The following is an 18259-nucleotide window of genomic DNA, read 5'->3' on the forward strand; positions in this document are numbered from 1 at the left end:
ATGTACCCTTCGACCATATAGATCGTTGTACTGACTGTGAAACCAACAACAAAGTGATCCCTTGGGGTCCTAATTCTTGTCCTTTTGGTTCTTTGATAATTTTTTAAATAACTACAGTTATTTCTGAAATATTCCAATCCTGATCTTTGCTCAAATGTTTCAAATTATACCCAACGGAGAGCATTGGATTAACACTGGGGAACAGAGAGCTAAAGGAGCATAATGCCGGAGCCAGGGAGTGTTGTGGAATTCACATCCCAAAATGCAGCCGTATCTGTGATATCTGAGGCTGAGTAATCTCTTCAGTTGTGTCCAACACAACAGCTACTTTTACCTTTAGTGACCCTGGAAGGCCAGTCTCTGGAGGACAACACACTGCAAACTTTATTTTGCCAGTATGCTTGTGCACAGACTAGCTAAGGCTATTTTTCTGTTGCACGTTAGTATTACAATTTCAGCAATTGGTGACATCGCAATACCCGAAACATTGAGTGATTCTTTCTGTTGTCACTGTTGTCATAAAACTCTGGAATAAGTACACTGGACACCAGAACTTAAATATGTTGCTCGGCTTGAATGATAAGATAAAAATCCGTGTCCATTGCGCCATATGTGGGAGGGCCAGCTAGCCATTCTAGTGGGTGTTGGAGGGGACAGAGAGGTTGTACCTGATTACATGTCCACACAAAACTGCTGCAGTTCTTGTCACAGATGATTCTGTTCTTAAATGCGAATAACCTTTGCAACTACTATCTTTACACATAAGCAACACAAACTTACTAGTAAATTGGCAGTAAATACTCTGTAAATCAAGGAAGAAACAGGAGCAGTGCATTTACTGGAGCACTGAAAGTGGGTTGTAGCTGTAGATCAGTCGAAAAGTGATCATAGACCTGACTCAAAGAAAAGATTGTTCTTAAATACTCACAGTCCTGGGAAGATAATTCTGCCTTTCCTTTTGTTTTAATTAATATTTTTAGGAACTTTTAAAGAGCCTTCTCATCTCTTCTGTGTGAGGCTAGAACTGCTGTTTGTTAAATACAATGTGATCATTTGATTTAAGTCGTGTTATTATAATGAGTCTTGACTGTTCAAGACACAAGGCACCAGTCGCTCATTAAGGGATTGGGTAAACACATGTTAGGTTAATTTATTAAGACTAGACACATGAAAACAGTTCTACAAAGCTTGAAGATGTCAAAGCTGTATGCGTGTGCTCTGCTTAAAGCTAAAATGAAACTAAGACTGGGTCACATGACATAGTTCCCTTCTAGTGATATGTGATATCCCTTAAAGGCACATTACAACAATTTGCATCATTGGTTGGTAGAAAGAAAAGAAAGAGTTGAATTTATACAGGATCTTTCACGTTTCTTATGATGTCCTAAACTGCTTTCCTGCTAACAAATCACTTTTGAAATGTAGTCACAGTTATAATGTAGGAAATCCAGGAGTTAATTTACACACAACAAACTCCCACAAACAGCAATGTGATAATAGCTAGATTATCTATTCTGATGGTATTGATTGAAGCATAAATATTAATCAGGACAACGAGGAGAGTTCCTCTGGTTTTTTTTTGAACCACTGCTATGAGATCATTTACCTCTTGAGACGGCAGACAGGGCCTCGGTTTACTGTCATCCAAAAGATAGCGGATCGGATTCTCCACCCGTTCACGGCAGCGGGATTCTCCGGCCCCACTGCAGTGAATGGGAGATTTTGCTGAGGTCTCATGCCAGTACGAACTGATGAATGGAGCAGTCACTGCGTTGACTGTCACCTGTTTACCTGGTTTGCCAGGTGTGTTTGAGCATGTGTGTATTGGGGGTGTGGGGGGGGGAATGATTTAGCCTGAACTAACTAAAGCCACATTTTCTTTTTGCATAATTATTCCTCCTGCAAAGAACTCCTACCTATTCCGCCTTGTTAACATTATGCAACTGCTGGACATTCCTGAAATAGGTTCAGATGACAAAACTGCCCAAAAGGAACTTTTTATCATCCATCAATGTTTCCTCGAAGTGGTGTGGCCACCTAGTTGCGCAGCATTCAGAATGTCCCCATAAACCTTCAAAATCGGGGGTGTGGGTCAGTGGGTAGGGTTTCTTAGGCTAGAGAAGATTAAGTTCGCCTTAAAGGGTTCATTACAGGGGTTCGCTCGGGGCTGCAGCCATTCATCGACTTCTTTAAGGAAAACTGACCGTCAGCAGGAGCGGGGAGGAAGGGGGGAAAGGGAAAGGGAGAGGCATAAAGTGAAGAATAAGGGCAGGGAATCTAATATATGGGTGGCTAGGAGTTAGGGCAGGGGAAGTTGGGTTTGTTATTGTGGGGTTGTTGGACTGGACTGCTCTGTTGTTTAGAATGTTAAAATGTTAAAATTATAAATGCCTCAGTAAAATATTTCCTTAAAAAACCCGAATGTCCCCATGAAGATGTGCACAAATCGGTCCCTTTAAACTGCTGGGTGTGCCTGGCCATGTAAAAACAATTAAAGGGGCCGCAAACTTTAAGCAATGGCCTAGGCACACAAAAAATAATTAGAGGGAACATTGTGACCATATTTCTTTTATTTGAAATCTTTTTATTGGCATATTCCATATTTATAAACAATTGTATATATACATCACATTTTTCTTAACCGCGTTAATTACTTTATTGTACAGAAATGTTTATCCTGTCCTTCGTTTAACTAACCTATATACATTTCGCCGCCCTCTGGTTCGGGCTATGGTCCCTTCTGTCTCCCTCCCCCCCTGCCCCCTCCCTTGCGTACTCTCCCTGTCTCCACCCCCTCCATTTCTCCACCCCCCACTCCCCCGGGTTGGCTTCGGCTGCACTTTGCTGTTGTGTTCAGGGAGGGAGGGTTACCCCTCTCCTCTTCTCCTCTCCTGTGGCTTTCCCACCTTCCTTCTGTTTGCTCCTCCCTCCACTCCCTCCCTGTGGGATGCGCATTCCTTTGGTCCCTCACCTATCTTGTTTTCTTCCCCCTGTCTGCCCTCTTTTTTCCTCATCTCTTTACTGTATTTTTAACTTACTCCTCGTTGCTGGCCTCGAACAGGTTTTGGAACAGGCCGATGAACTGCCCCCATGTATTTAGGAAGCCTTCTTCCGACCCTCAGATGGCGTAGTTAATCTTCTCCAGGTGGAGAAATTCCGAAAGGTCTGCAAGCCAGTCTGCAGCTGTGGGTGGTGCTGCTGATCGCCAGCCGAGCAGGATTCTCCAGCGCGCGATTAGGGAAGTGAAAGCAAGGCCATTGGCCCCCTTCCCCATGTGTGGCTCTGGCTGCTCTGACACCCCGAAGATTGCCACAATTGGGCATGGGTTCACCCTCACCCCCACAACCTTGGACATTGCCTCAGAGAAGGCTGTCCAGAACCCAGCAAGTTTGGGGTATGCCTGGAACATGTGGGTGTGGTTGGCAGGGCCCCTCTGGCAAGTCCTCCCATTTTTGTCTGGCCTCGTCCAGTCGTGTTCGAGTTCTGTCCAGTAACTGTCTGTATATTTTCCCAAATAGTCCCCCCTCCTTGCCGTTTGTGCCTATCAGGTCCTCTGGGAGTTCGGGGTACCCGACTGTCTCTTTGCAGAGGAAGTGTTTTATTTGGAGGTGTCTCATTTCCTGTCCTTTGTTAGTTTCCACTTCCTTGTCAGTTCGTCCAGTGTCGCCAGTCTGTGCCCCACGTAAAAGACCCTGACAGTCAGTGTGCCCCCCCTCTCGCCTTCACCTTTTGAAGGTGGTGGATAGCATGGCTGGGGGAAATTTGTGATTGCCGCAGATGGGGGCCATGGGGGACATCTCAGTTAGCCCAAAGTGTTGTCTCAATTGGGCTCATGTTCTCAGTGTGGCCACTACCACTGGGTTCGTCGTGTATCTTGTTGAGGGGGATGGGAGTGCTGCTGTAGCAAGGGCCCGGAGGTCTCCTCCATTTGTACCCAATCTGTGTCGTATTTGTGTACCCATCCCCTCACTCTTTCTGCCATTGTTGCCCAGTGGAGTATTGTAGGTTTGGTAAAGTCAAGGGGCTTTAAATCAAATTAAAGGGGGTTTGACTTTCCTTCTTTGCTTTGTCGGTTTAGGAATTCTCGGGTTCTTACCCCCTCACACAAATGCCATGACTAGACTGTCTATATTTTGGAAAAAGGCCTTGGGGATGAAGATTGGTATGGATCTAAACAGGAAGAGGAACCTCGGCAGTACGTTCATCTTGATCGTCTGCACTGTCCCTGCCAGGGAGAGTGGGAGTGAGCCCCACCTCTGTAGGTCCTTTTTTACTTCATCCACCAGGCTGGTCAGGTTCCGCTTGTGGATCTGTGTCCAGTCTCTGGCTATCTGGATCCTCAAGTAAAAGAATCTGTTCTGGGCCATTTTAAATGGAAACCCCTCCATCTCTGCCCCTGTCCCATTTGCGTTCACTGGGAATGCCTCACTTTTGCCCAGGTTAGGTTTATAGCCCGAAATGGTTCAAACTCTTTCAGGATCTGTAGTATTGCTTTCAGTCCTTCCTGTGCCTTCGAGACATAGAGGAGTAGGTCATTTGCATAGAGTGAGACTCTGTGCTCTCTGTCTCCTCTCCGAATGCCCTTCCAGCTTTTCGCGTCCCGCAAGGCTATCGCCATGGGTTCGATCGCTAGCACGAACAAGAGTGGGGACAGGGGGCAGCCCTATCTTGTTCCTCTCTGTACTTGGAAGTATTCAGAGCTGGTGGTGTTAGTTCAGACACTCGCTTTGGGAGCGTTGTACAGGAGCCTCACCCAGGCGGTGAATCCCGCTCCTAGCCCAAACCATTCCAATACCTCGAGGAGGTACTTCCATTCCACTCTGTCGAAGGCCTTTTCTGCGTCCAGGGAGATGATCACCTCTGGTGTTCTCTCCCCGGGCGAGGGGGAGGGGGGGTCATTATACGCTCAGCAGCCGCCTGATGTTGGCGGTGAGCTGCCTACCCTTGACAAAGCCCATTTGGTCCTCCGCTACCACCTCCGGTTCGCAGCCCTGCAGCCTTTTGGCCAGGACCTTGGTGAGTGTTTTCACTTCCACATTCAGCAGTGAAATGGGTCTATATGATCCTCATTCTGTTGGGTCTTTATATTTTTTGGTATCAGTGAAATTGTGGCCTGCTCTAGGGTGGGGAGCAAAGTGCCCCTCGCCAGGGAGCTGTGACCATATTTCTTAGTACAATGGGGACCAATCAGTGATGCATCTCTGTGCCTGGTGCAGTAATGCAGTGAAGGAACTCACCTGTTCACTTGTAAAATCATTGAATGGACAGGTTTTATTTCTTAAGAACAGTAGCAAAATTAGACGAAACCTGTTAAGTAGGGTTTTGCCTTTCAGTGGATTTGACATCTTCTGAATTTTGTATTTTCAGCACCCTCACATGGAACCAGCAAATCAAGAGAGTGCAAGCCAGATGGTACCTTCTATATTCACTCACCCAGTCAGGTATGGACATTCTCAAAGTTGCAATTTAGTGTCTGCTTTGGGTAGTTTCTTGACCATTCAATCCCACAGATTGTCCCAGCATCTTATATTTAGTGGTACACCTGTACTGCCCTACACGGAACTATACATTAGAACATAGAACATACAGTGCTGAAGGAGGCCATTCGGCCCATCATGTCTGCACTGACCCATTTAAGCCATCGTTTCCACCCTATCCCTGTAACACAATAATCCCTCCTAACCTTTTTTTTTGGACACTAAGGGCAATTTATCATTGCCAATTCACCCAACCTGCATGTCTTTGGACTGTAGGAGGAAATCGGAGCACCTGGAGGAAACCCACGCAGACAGGGGGAGAACATGCAGACTCCGCGCAGACAGTGGCCCAGCGGGGAATTGAACCTGGGACCGTAGCGCTGTGAAGCCACAGTGTAAAGCACGGACATAAGAATGGTTACATCTTGTGATCCAAGCTGGACAGTGAATCTTTCAAATGTGACCTCAAAACCTTTCCATCTTTTCAAAAGCAGACAGAAAAGAAACCGTACATAAATCATTAAGTTGTTTTAGTTCACAAAGATCAAAGGGGCATAGAGAGTGACAGGCAAAACAAATTTTGATTATTTCAGTTTAGCTATTTTTTCTCCTTTATAATTAATAAATAGAACACTTTCCTGACCTAATTCCATGTTTCTCTTTCAGACCACTTTTAACTGCACAAAGTGACTTGAACTTTTAGTTTCCAGTTCTACACCAGTGTTCTATTAAAAAAATACATTTAGAGTACCCAATTCATTTTTTCCAATTAAGGGGGCAATTTAGCATGGCCAATCCACCTATCATGCACATCTTTGGGTTGTGGGGGTTGTTATGGGCCAGGGTTTGAGAACCCCAAAGTGGAATCATGGAGTTCATCTGACCCACAACTTTTAATAGATTGTGGTATGGGGAGCACACGGCCCACTGTACAGATGTGGTACAGCAGAAATTGAAAAGTATTTTTAAAGCAAAACAATGTTTATTCTATGAACTCAAGTTAACCTTTGTAAAACATACAGTGAACATCTTAGCAACAATTAATTCAAAGACAATCCCCAAAGAATATAACACTAAGTAATCCTTATTTTCCTTTTAACATCCATAAGACTTAAATTATTTTTTTAACAGAAGCATATCAGGTTTAAATTCACTACTGAGAACAGTTATTTATTTATTTTTAACATAAATTTAGAGTACCCAATTCATTTTTTCCAATTAAGGGGCAATTTAGCGTGGCCAATCCACCTAGCTTGCACATTTTTGGGTTGTGGGGACGAAACCCACGTCAACACGGGAAGAATGTGCAAACTCCACACGGACAGTGACCCAGAGTCGGGATCGAACCTGGGACCTCGGCGCCGTGAGGCCGCAGTGCTAACCCACTGCGCCATCGTGCTGCCCCTGAGAACAGTTATAACTCTGAATTCACCAAATGATCAAGAGATAGTCTTTACATGGCAGAGAGAACAACATTACACATTCTGTGGCTGACTGCAGCTCCAACGCTGAAATGAAACTAAAAAAACACAGCCACACCCAAGCTTTTCTCAAAGTGAAACTAAAAGTTGACAGACAGCCCAGCTCCACCCACACACTGACATCACTGCAGTAACTTTAGCAGACTACCATTTCTTAAAGTGACATTCTCATGACAGGGTGAACATCTTGCAAACACGGGGAGAATGTGCAAACTCCACATGGACAGTGACCCAGGGCCGGGATTCGAACCTGGGACCTCGGCACCATGAGGCAGCAGTGCTAACCACTGCGCCATTGTGCTGCCTCTCCACAGTATTCTATTAACAGATTGCCTACCTTTTGCGTGTTCCCAGCCAGGGAGAAGACAGAGATGGAATCATAGAATCCCTATGGTGCAGAAGGAGGCCATTCGGCCCATCGAGTTTGCATCAACAATTTGAAAAACCATGCTACCTAAGCCCAATCCCCCTGCCATATCACCAGAACCCACTTAACCTTTAGACATTTAGGGTCAATTTAGTATGGCCAATCCACCTAACCTGCACAACTTTGGCCTGAGGGAGGAAACGTGTGCAGTCGGATGAAGCCCATGCAGTCACGTGGAGAATGTGCAAACTCCACACAGACAATAAGCCAAGGCCGGATTTGAGCCCAGGTCCCTGGCGCTGTGAGGCAGCAGTGCTAACCACTGAACCATCGTGCCGCTGACTTATTGCTGTCATAATGATAGGTGATTGGGTATGTGAACCTGAGTATAAATACTGTACGGTATTTGGATAAGACACTGAATAGATGCACTCTGTGTTGCGTATGGGATCACCTGATCTGGAGGCTGAGGTCAGATAGCGCAAGTTTGGGGCAGCACGGTAGCATTGTGGATAGCACAATCACTTCACAGCTCCAGGGTCCCAGGTTCGATTCTGGCTTGGGTCACTGTCTGTGCGGAGTCTGCACATCCTCCCCGTGTGTGCGTGGGTTTCCTCCGGGTGCTCCGGTTTCCTCCCACAGTCCAAAGATGTGCAGGTTAGGTGGATTGGCCATGATAAATAGTCCTTAGTGTCCAAAATTGCCCTTAGTGTTGGGTGGGGTTACTGGGTTATGGGGATAGGGTGGAGGTGTTAACCTTGGGTAGGGTGCTCTTTCCAGGAGCCGGTGCAGACTCGATGGGCCGAATGGCCTCCTTCTGCACTGTAAATTCTATGTAAGTTAGGGAGTTAGCCAGTGTAGCAAATAATTGATGTTGTTCTTGCAGTTAAATCAGTGACTTTGATTCTCCCTCGTACCTGCGTGGGCCTCGCCCTCACAACCCAAAAAGATGTGCATGATAGGTCAATTGTCCACGCTAAAATTGCCCCTTAATTGGAAAAATAGAAATGGGTACGCAAAATTTATATATTTTTAAAATCAGAGACTTTGAGTGGTGTTCTTTCAATCTGAGATGTGACATTACCCTCGAAGATAAACACGGAGATATTAAGGATTGGTCATGCCATTGGCTGGAGCTGATATATCTGCAGTCAGAGGAAGTTGAGCTGTCAGATTATGTCAGTAATGTCAGCGTGAAATGGAAAGTGTGGCTGGAGGAATTTGAAGTGTATGCTGACAGCCATGACCTGGTTTTGGATGGGCTGATGGCAGCGCAGAAAGCACAGTGACGCGCCTTATTGTTCAATATGGGCGCTTTTGTGAGGGAGACTATCAAGATGCTGCCTGACATGGAGAAAAGGGGGATTATAAATGTGCAGCGACAGCTTTGAAGGACCATTATGTGATGACACCATATGCCACATTCCAAAGGCATATTTTCTGACACATGAGACAGAAATAGGGGGAAAACAGGAGCCTCATTGAGGTAGGTGTGTATGGATACAATCATGCTGCAATAGATCTAAATAATCAGATAATGGATCAGGTGGTTTAACATCACAAAATGGATACATTGAGGCAGAAATTGGTGGAAAGAGCAGCTGATGTTGGATGACACTTTGAAAATAGCAGCTGCATTGGATGAACAATTTTCCCACTTCTGCTAATGGCATGACAAAACTTGACGTTAAATGGCACAATGGTGGACTTACAGTGGCAGCATGTAGAAGGAGGTCGCACGCAAGGTAGCTCCCACCAGAGTCCTCAGTTTTTGGCCCTTTTAGCCCGGTTTCCATTTGATAGCCGATAACAAGAAGATGTCAAAGACCGCAAAAAAGATTACTGGGAAGAAGGGGATGAACAGTGGCCTTTCAGAGGAATTGGGGAAGGCGCAGAGTCCATTGGGGGCAAAGATGGCAGAGGCAAGCTAGTCGGGTGGGGCTGTACCTATTACGGTGGATAAGCTGATGGAGGTAATGTTGGTCAAATTTGAAAGGCAATTCATAGAATGCTTACAGAGCAGAAGGAGGCCATTTGGCCCATCGAGTCTGCACTGACCCTTCGGATGAACTACAAATTTACATTCCCACATTCACCCCACCCTATCCATGTAACCCCATAACTTAACCCGCACATCCCTGGATGCTAAGGCAGGCATTTCCAAAGTCGGGGTCCCAAACTCGCGGGTGTCGGGGTGGTCTCGGAGCCGTCCGTTGCGGCGCTCCCGATTGAGCAAATTCACGCGCAACAGCCGCAGCAACCGGCTTTTAACAATGCCGGCTGCGAGCGGCCTTCAAAATGACGGCTGCCACCACATAAAAAAATGCGGACACACTGCGCATTTAAAGGCAAGATTTCACTCAAAATGTGAAGGTACTTTTTTTCTAATTCTGTTATGAATTTCGTTTCTATTTCTCATCCCAAAACCGACTGAGCTACCAGCACCTAAGTAGCCAAGTTTTGGGCGGGATTCTGTGACCCTGAGGCTAAGCGTTTCTTGACGGCGTCAACACGGCCTCAGGATCAGCAATTCTGGCCTCTCCAGGGGGTCAGCACACACTGGAGTGGTTCATGCTGCTCCAGCTGCTGATCCTGTCGGGAACTGGGCGCCGTGGGATTGTGCATGCGCAGTGGCACCGGCGCCAACGCGCGCATGCGCAGTGGCTCCCTTCAACGCGTCGGCCCCGACGCAACATGGCGCAGTGCTACAGGAGCCGGCGCGGAAGAAAGGAGGCCCCCAACCAGAGAGGGCGGCCCGCCCCCACCCCGGGGTCGGAACCCCCCTCCCCCCGCCACAGGCTGCCCCCTGACCTTCCCACCGGTTGAGAACAGGTGTGGACGGCAAAGGCGGGACTCGGGTTTTTCGTGACGGCCGTTCAGCCTATCCTGTCGCGACAACCATGCCAGTGCCAATGGTGCCGATTCTCCGCTCTGCCAAGAATCGCGTGCTGGCGTTGGGCGGCGTGGCACGATTCGCGCCGGTCGTGGGGATTCTCCGGAATGATCCCGGGGCTGATAGAATCCTGCCCCCTGTGTTACACTGAATATACCACCACATTCGGCCAACCAGCCCATGTCCACATTTTTGCTTCATTCGGAACACAGTTGAGCGTAAGGCACTAATTCATACCGGAGAGAAAACAAGTGGAGAAACAAAAGAACATTCTGGCCAGCCAATCACACCTCGGAATTGAATTAAATGCAAATTGATGCAGGAGCAAATACTTTATCCCTCATGTCTTTCAAAATATGAAGCAGCTACTGGTCTGGCAAATGGAATACAACCCAGGGAAGTGTGAGGTGATACATTTGGGGAGGTCAAACACGGCAAAGAATTACAGAATAAATAGGAGAATACTGAGACATGTAGAGGAAGGGAGGGACCTTGGAGTGAATGTCCACAGATCCCTGAAGGTAGCTGGACAGGTTGCTGAGGTGGTTAAGAAGGCATCTGGAGCCCTTCCATTTATTAGCCAAGGTAGGTTTGTGCAATCGGGGAAGTAGGAGAACATTTTTTGCCCTGAGGTTTTCAGATAGGTGGAGGGGGGTGGGGGTGGAACATAGGGTGTCCCTGTACGCTGACAATCGTCTTCTAAACGTGACATACCCGGTTCCCACCACTGGCCATATAATGGTGCTGCTGAGATGCTTTGGCTCTTTTTCATGGTACAAATTGAACCTGGATAAAAGTGAGTGTTTCCCAGTTATTCCCGCGGGAAGGGGAGCTAATATGGGGGAGCTGTCGTTCTGCTTATGCGTTCTCATTTCAGGTATCTGAGGGTTCGGATAGCTCAGGATTGGGCCCAGGTCCGTAAATTGAACTTTACGAGCTTGGTGGTGTGGTGATGTGCATCACTGTAAATATATAAGGGGTTAATGTAAATACATGTAGACTAGCTAGACACTAGAGGGAGCACCAGAGACATCCCCCCCCCCCGTTACCCTTCTGATCTGCCCACTGACCCTTTTGGTTCCCTCCCAAACTACCAGTCTGATCTCATCTCTTGCCTCCAATCTTCTGCCCGCCTATTCTTTCTGATCCCTCTCTCCTTCCGGGTAATGTTGAGAGGATTGCCAACTCTCCAGGATTGGCCTAGAGTCTCCAGGATCAATTTTCAGGAGACTGCTGTGTGCAATCCTGGAGAAAGATCAGAGGGACATTAAAAAGGATGACAAACTAAAAATTATTTGAAATTTTTCTTTACAAAATATAAAAATATTGAAAATGGGAAAATAGAGCTGTTTGGCTGACAGTTAAACACCATCAAATTGGGTAAAGGGTCTTTTTGCTTTCCAAGTGGCATACATAAGGCAGAGTATCACAAGGGGATAGAGTGTAGGTGTGGGGCTTGGGAAGGGTGCACTTTCCAGGGACCGGTGTAGACTCGATGGGCTGAAGGCCTCCTTCTGCACTGTAAATTCTGTGATTCTGTGATTCTAAGCCAGGATATGTTGGCTGATGAATGACTAGAACGCGTGGGATGAAACCTCCAGGAATACATTTTTAAAAAACGTTGAAACAACTTTAATGGTAGCCATTTTGTACAGATTAATCTTTCTTTGCAGCTGCCGTTCTCATTGCTTCCTCTTTGCACGGATGTGAGTGCCAACTCGCTTTTTGATGAATTTGAGTGCACGCTTGTCTTTAGCGACCTTCAGCAATTCCATTGCACGCCTTTCATAGGGAACAAAACCACAGACTCACGGACCAGAGCTCTGACAAAGTTGGTGTGCTTGGTTAGGCACTGCCTTGGGGCGGTCTCATTCTTGTTTACGGGGTGACCTTTGCGCAGGCCAACTGCCATCGGATACCAGATCGCCACTTCCCTTCCCTTCCTTGATCTTTCTGTCTCCATTTCCGGCAATAAACTATCCACTAATATCCACTACAAGCCCACTGACTCCCACAGCTATCTGGAATACAGCTCTTCACACCCTGTAAGGACTCCATCCCTTTCTCTCAACTCCTTCGCCTCCGTCGCATTTGTTCCTATGATGTCACTTTCCAAAATGGTGCTTCGAAAATGTGTTCCTTCTTCCTCAACCGTGATTTCCCACCTACAGTTGTGGACAGGGCCCTCAACAGTGTGCGGTCTATCTCCCGCGCCACTACCCTCGCCCCCTCCACTCCCTCCCAGAACAAGGATAGAGTCCCCCTCGTTCTCACATTTCATCCACCAGCCTCCGTATGCAAAGCATAAGCCTCCGCCATTTTAGCCAACTTCAGCGTGATGCCACCACCAAACACATCTTCCTTTCACTCCCTCTGTCAGCATTCCGCAGCGACCATGTGGTGATATGATCTGCATACTTGTCTGCCATTGGGCCAGAATGTCGGCTTACCATTGGCCCTGGTCGGTCATGTGCCTCTCGACCGATTGGCCGAGAGGCTGAGTTAACCACGCTTCTATTAACGAGGTATAAATGGTCAGACGCCTGACGATCGTCCCTTTCCATTGTAGACGATCGCAGAGCTGTGTTCTAGTCAATTAAAGCCAGACTTTGGTAAATCACTCGCCTCGCGTACAATTGATGGTACATCAGACCATTCCCTCCGAGATAATCTAGCCCACTCCTCCACCATACCCAGTACCTCTCCCATCACCCATGGCACCTTCCCATGCAATCGCTGAAGGTGTAACACCTGCCCCTTTACCTCTTCCATGCTTAACGTCCCAAGCCCAAAACACTCATTCCAGGTTAAGCAGAGTTTCACTTGCATCTCTTCCAATTTGGTCAATACATTCACTGCTCCCAATGTGGTCTCCTCTATATCGGAGAGACCAAACGCAGACTGGGTGATCACTTTGCTGAGCATCTTCGGTCTGTGCGCATTCAGGACTGACCTTCCCGTTGCTTGTCATCTTAACAAAAGACCATTGGTGGGTTAACAGCACTGCACTGATTGAGGTGGTACATATTAAGTGCTTCCAAACAGATGAGCAGCCCTTGCGTTTGTAGGGACCAGAGGCCATTACCCCTCAGAGAGCCCTCCTTGGGCCTTGAAGCGGCCATGGATTGGGTTTTACTAGCCCTCCAGAGATTGGTTCGGAGGTAGGAAGGCTGGTAAAGTCATAGGTAGGGTAGCTAAACATCTTTATGCTGCCAAAGTATATTATTAATGGCAGGAATCTCAGCAGTGCCATTCTACCAGGCAGCCAATTGCATCATCAAGCGCCCAACTAAAAAGTTCACTTCCTTCTCCCTCTGGCATTTTACTGACATTGAAAAATGCCGCCTGTGACTATCTACCTATCTAGCAATCTAGCGATCTATCTATCCACCTATATATTTATCTATGTATCTATCTATCTGTATAGATATCTATCGATCTATCTATCTATCTACCAACCTATCTATCTATCTATCTATCTATGTATCTACCTCTCTATCGATCTATCTTTCTATCTATCTGCCTATCTATCTATCTATCAACCTATCTATCTATCAATCTATCTATCACTCCATCTATCTATCAATCTATCTATCTATCTTTCTATTAATCTATCTATCTATCAATCTATTTATCTACCTATCGATCTATCTGTCTATCTATCTATCTATGGATCAATCTATCTATATATTTATCTTTCTATCCATCTATCTATTGATATATCTATCTATTTATCTATCGATCTATATATCTGTCCTTCTATCTATCTATCTGTCTGTTTATCTATCTATCTATCTATCTATCTATCTATGTATCTATCTATATGTATATCTATCTATCAATCTGTCTATCTATCAATCCTTTTGTCTATCTATCTATCTATCTATCTATCTATCTATCTATCTATCTATCTATCTATCTATCTATCTATCTATCTATCTGTGTATCTATCTATCTATGTACCTCTCTATCTGCCTATATAACTGTCGATCTAACTCTCTTTCTGTATATATAGGTATCTATATTACTATTGATCTGTCTATCTATCTAGCTATGTATCTATGTATATATCTATCTTTCTATCAATCTATCTATCTCTCAATCTATTTATCTATCGATCGATCTATCTGTCCATCCATCCATCTATCTCTCCATGTTTCTGTCTATCTATTTATCTATCAATCTAGCGATGTGACTACAGGTCTATCTATCGATCTATCTATCTATCGATCTGTCTATCTGTCTATCTGTCTATCTATCTATCTGTCTATCTATTTATCTATCTGTCTATCTATCTTTCAACCTAACGATTTGTTGATATGTCTATATAACTATCTATCTAATCAATCTATCTGTCTACCTATTTATCTATGTATCTATCCATCTATATAGCTATCTATCTATCTATCTATCTATCTATCTATCTATCTATCTATCTATCTATCTATCTATCTATCTATCTATCGACCTATCGACATATCTGTCTATCTGTCTATCTCTCTATCAATCTATTGATCTGTCTATCCCTCTATCTATTCTATCGATCTGTCTATTTATCTAACTATGTCTCTGTCTATCTCTATAGCTATCTTTCTATCAATCTATCTACCAGTCTATTTATCTATCTACCGCTCTATCTTTCTATCTCACTATCTATCTATCTGACTATCTACCTATCTATCAATCTAGCGATCTGTCTATCCACCTATCTATTTATCTTTGTCTTTCTATATATCTATCTGTCTATATATCTATCTATCTATCAATCTAGCAATCTGTCTATCCATCATTCTATCTATCTCTCTCAGTATCACTCTATTTGGCTATCTATCTACCTATTTTTCTATCAATCTATCTATCTATCAATGTATTTATCTATTGATCGATCTATCTGTCCATCCATCTATCTATCTATCTTTCTGTCTATCTATTTATCTATCAATCTAGCGATCTGTCTATTGGTCTATCTATCTATCGATCTATCTATCTCTCTATCTATCGATCTGTCTATCTATCTATCTATCTATCTATCTATCTATCTATGTATTTATCAATCTGTCTATCTATCTATCAACCTAACGATCTGTTGATATGTCTATATAACTATCTATCTAACTATCTATATATATAGATAGGTCACTATATTACGAACGATCTGTCTATCTATCTATGTATCTATCTATCCATATATCTATCTTTCTATCAATCTATCTATCTATATATTAATCTATCTATCGATCTATCTGTCTATCTAAATATCTATCTATCTATCTAGCGATCTGTTTATCCATCTATCTATCTATCTCTGTATCACTCTGTCTATCTATCTACCTGTTTTTCTATCAATCTATCTATCAATCTATTGATCTATTAATCTATCTATCTATATATCTATCTGTCTATCTATCTGTCTGCTATCTATCTATGTATGTATCTATCTGTCAATCTATCTATCAATCTAACAATCTATTTATCTGTCTATATAACTACCTATCTTGCTACATATCTATTTATAGGTATCTATATTACTATCGATCTGTTTATCTGTCTCTGAATCTATCTATCTATATATCTATCTCGCTATCAATCTATCTATCAATATATTCATCTATGGATCGATCTATCTGAATGTCTATCTATCTATCAATCTGTCTATCAACCTTTTGACCTATCTATCTATATTTCTATCTATCAAACTACTTATCTAACTATCAATCTATCTATCTATCTATTAAACTACTTATCTAACTTTCGATCTATCTGTCTATCTATCTATCTATCTATCTATCTATCTATCTATTATCTATCTATCTATCTATCTATATATCTGTCCTTCTATCTATCTACCTGTCTGTCTATCTATATGTATATCTAGCTATCAATCTGTCTATCTGTCCATCTATCAATCCTTTTATCTATCTATCTATCTATATATCTATCTATCTATCTATCTGTGTATCTATCTATGTATCTCTCTAACTGTCGATCTAACTCTCTTTCTGTATATATAGGTATGCATATTACTATCGATCTGTCTATCTATCTAGCTATGTATCTATGTGTATATCTATCTTTCTGTCTATCTATCTATCTATCTATTTATCTATCTATCGATCTATCTGTCTATCTAAATATCTATAGAAGGATAGACAGATAGATCAATTGATAGATAAACAGATTGATTGATAGATAGATAGATTGATAGATAGATAGAGTGATAGATTGATAGATAGGTCGATAGATAGATAGACAGATAGATAGAAAGATAGATCAATAGAGAGATAGATAGATAGATAGATAGATAGGTCGGTAGATAGATAGATTGATCGATAGATAGATTGATAGATAGACAGAAATATAGACAGCTGGAAATATAGATAGATAGATGGATAGACAGATCGCTAGACTGATAGAGAGATAGATACACTGATAGATAGATCGATAGATAGATAGATAGACAGATAGAATGATAGATAGATAAATAGATTGATAGACAGATAGTTTGATAGAAAGATGGATATATAGCTAGATAGATGCATAGATAGACAGATCGATTGTAAAATAGAGACCTATATCTATAGATAGATAGTTATATAGATAGTTTCATAGACAGATCTACAGATCGTTAGCTTAATAGATAGACAGATCAGTAGATCGTTAGATTCATACATGGATATAAAGATAGATAGATACATATCTATCTATCTCTCTATCTAACTAATTATCTATCTATCAATCTATATACTCTATCTGTTTATCTATCTATCAATCTAACCATCTATTTATCTGTCTATATAACTACCTATCTTGATATATATCGATATATATAGGTATCTATATTCCTATCGATCTATCTCTGAATCTAGCTATCCATATATCTATCTTTCTATCAATCTATCTATCTATCAATATATTGATCTTCCTATCGATCTATCTGTCGATCTGTCTGTCTATATATCTATCTATCTATCTTAACTATCGATCTATCTGTCTATCTATTTATCTATCTGCCTATCTATCCACCAATCAATGATCTGTCTGTCTATCTATCTATCTATCTATCTATCTATCTCGCTGTCTATGTATCTATCTATCTAGCTATCTATGTATCTATCTATCGATCTTACATTTTAACTATCTATCTATCCATCTATCTATCTATATATCTATCTATCTATCTATCTACCTACCTACCTATCTCTCTATCTATCTATCTTTCTATCTATCTATCTATCAGTCAATCTATCTATATATCTATGTATCTGCCTATCTATCCATCAATCTAACGATCTATTGATCTGCCTATATGACTATCGATCGAACTCTCTATCTGTATATACAGTTATATACATTACTATCGATGTGTCTATCTATCCAGCTATGCATCTATGTATATAGCTATCTTTCTATCAATATATCTATCAAACTACTTATCTAACTATCAATATATCTGTCTATCTATCCATCTATTTATCTCGCTTACCATGTATCTATCTATCTAGCTAACTAAGTAACTATCAATCGATCCAACGATCTATCTATCTATCTCTCAATCGATCGATCTATCTAACTATCTATCGATCTATCTATCTATATATCTACCTATAGAACTTTCTATCAATCTATCTATCTATCAATCTATTTATCTATCGATCGATCTATCTGTCTATCTATCTATTTACGTATCTATCTATCTCTCTATCTGTCTATCCATCTATCTATCGATCTATCTATATATTTATCTATCTATCTATATGTCATTCTATCTGTATATCTATCTATGTATCTATCTGTATCTCTATCTATTTATCAATTTGTCTATCTATCAATCTTTTTATCTATCTATGCGGAGAGATAGATTGATTGATTGATAGAAAGATAGATATATAGATGGATAGATACATAGATAGACAATTAGATTCATAGATAGATTGATCGATATAAATATAGCTATATGGATACATAGAGAGATAGATAGATCGATAGATAGATAGTTAGATAGGTGGATAGATGGATGGAAAGATCGCTAGATTGATAGGTA

At 42.6% G+C, this 18259-nt stretch overlaps 1 protein-coding gene across 1 annotated transcript in view; it reads left to right on the forward strand.

Moving 5' to 3' along the window:
* Window positions 1-18259, forward strand: part of LOC119951472 (protein ripply1-like) — a 31387-nt gene that overhangs the window by 8650 nt on the left and 4478 nt on the right. Inside the window, exon 3 of the mRNA XM_038774683.1 lies at window positions 5368-5441. Within this exon, the coding sequence (XP_038630611.1) occupies window positions 5368-5441 (74 nt within the window). The remainder of the gene's footprint in view (window positions 1-5367; window positions 5442-18259) is intronic.

Source organism: Scyliorhinus canicula, chromosome 17 (genome assembly GCF_902713615.1).
Source record: "Scyliorhinus canicula chromosome 17, sScyCan1.1, whole genome shotgun sequence".
In the NCBI taxonomy this organism is placed as follows: Eukaryota; Metazoa; Chordata; class Chondrichthyes; order Carcharhiniformes; family Scyliorhinidae; genus Scyliorhinus; species Scyliorhinus canicula.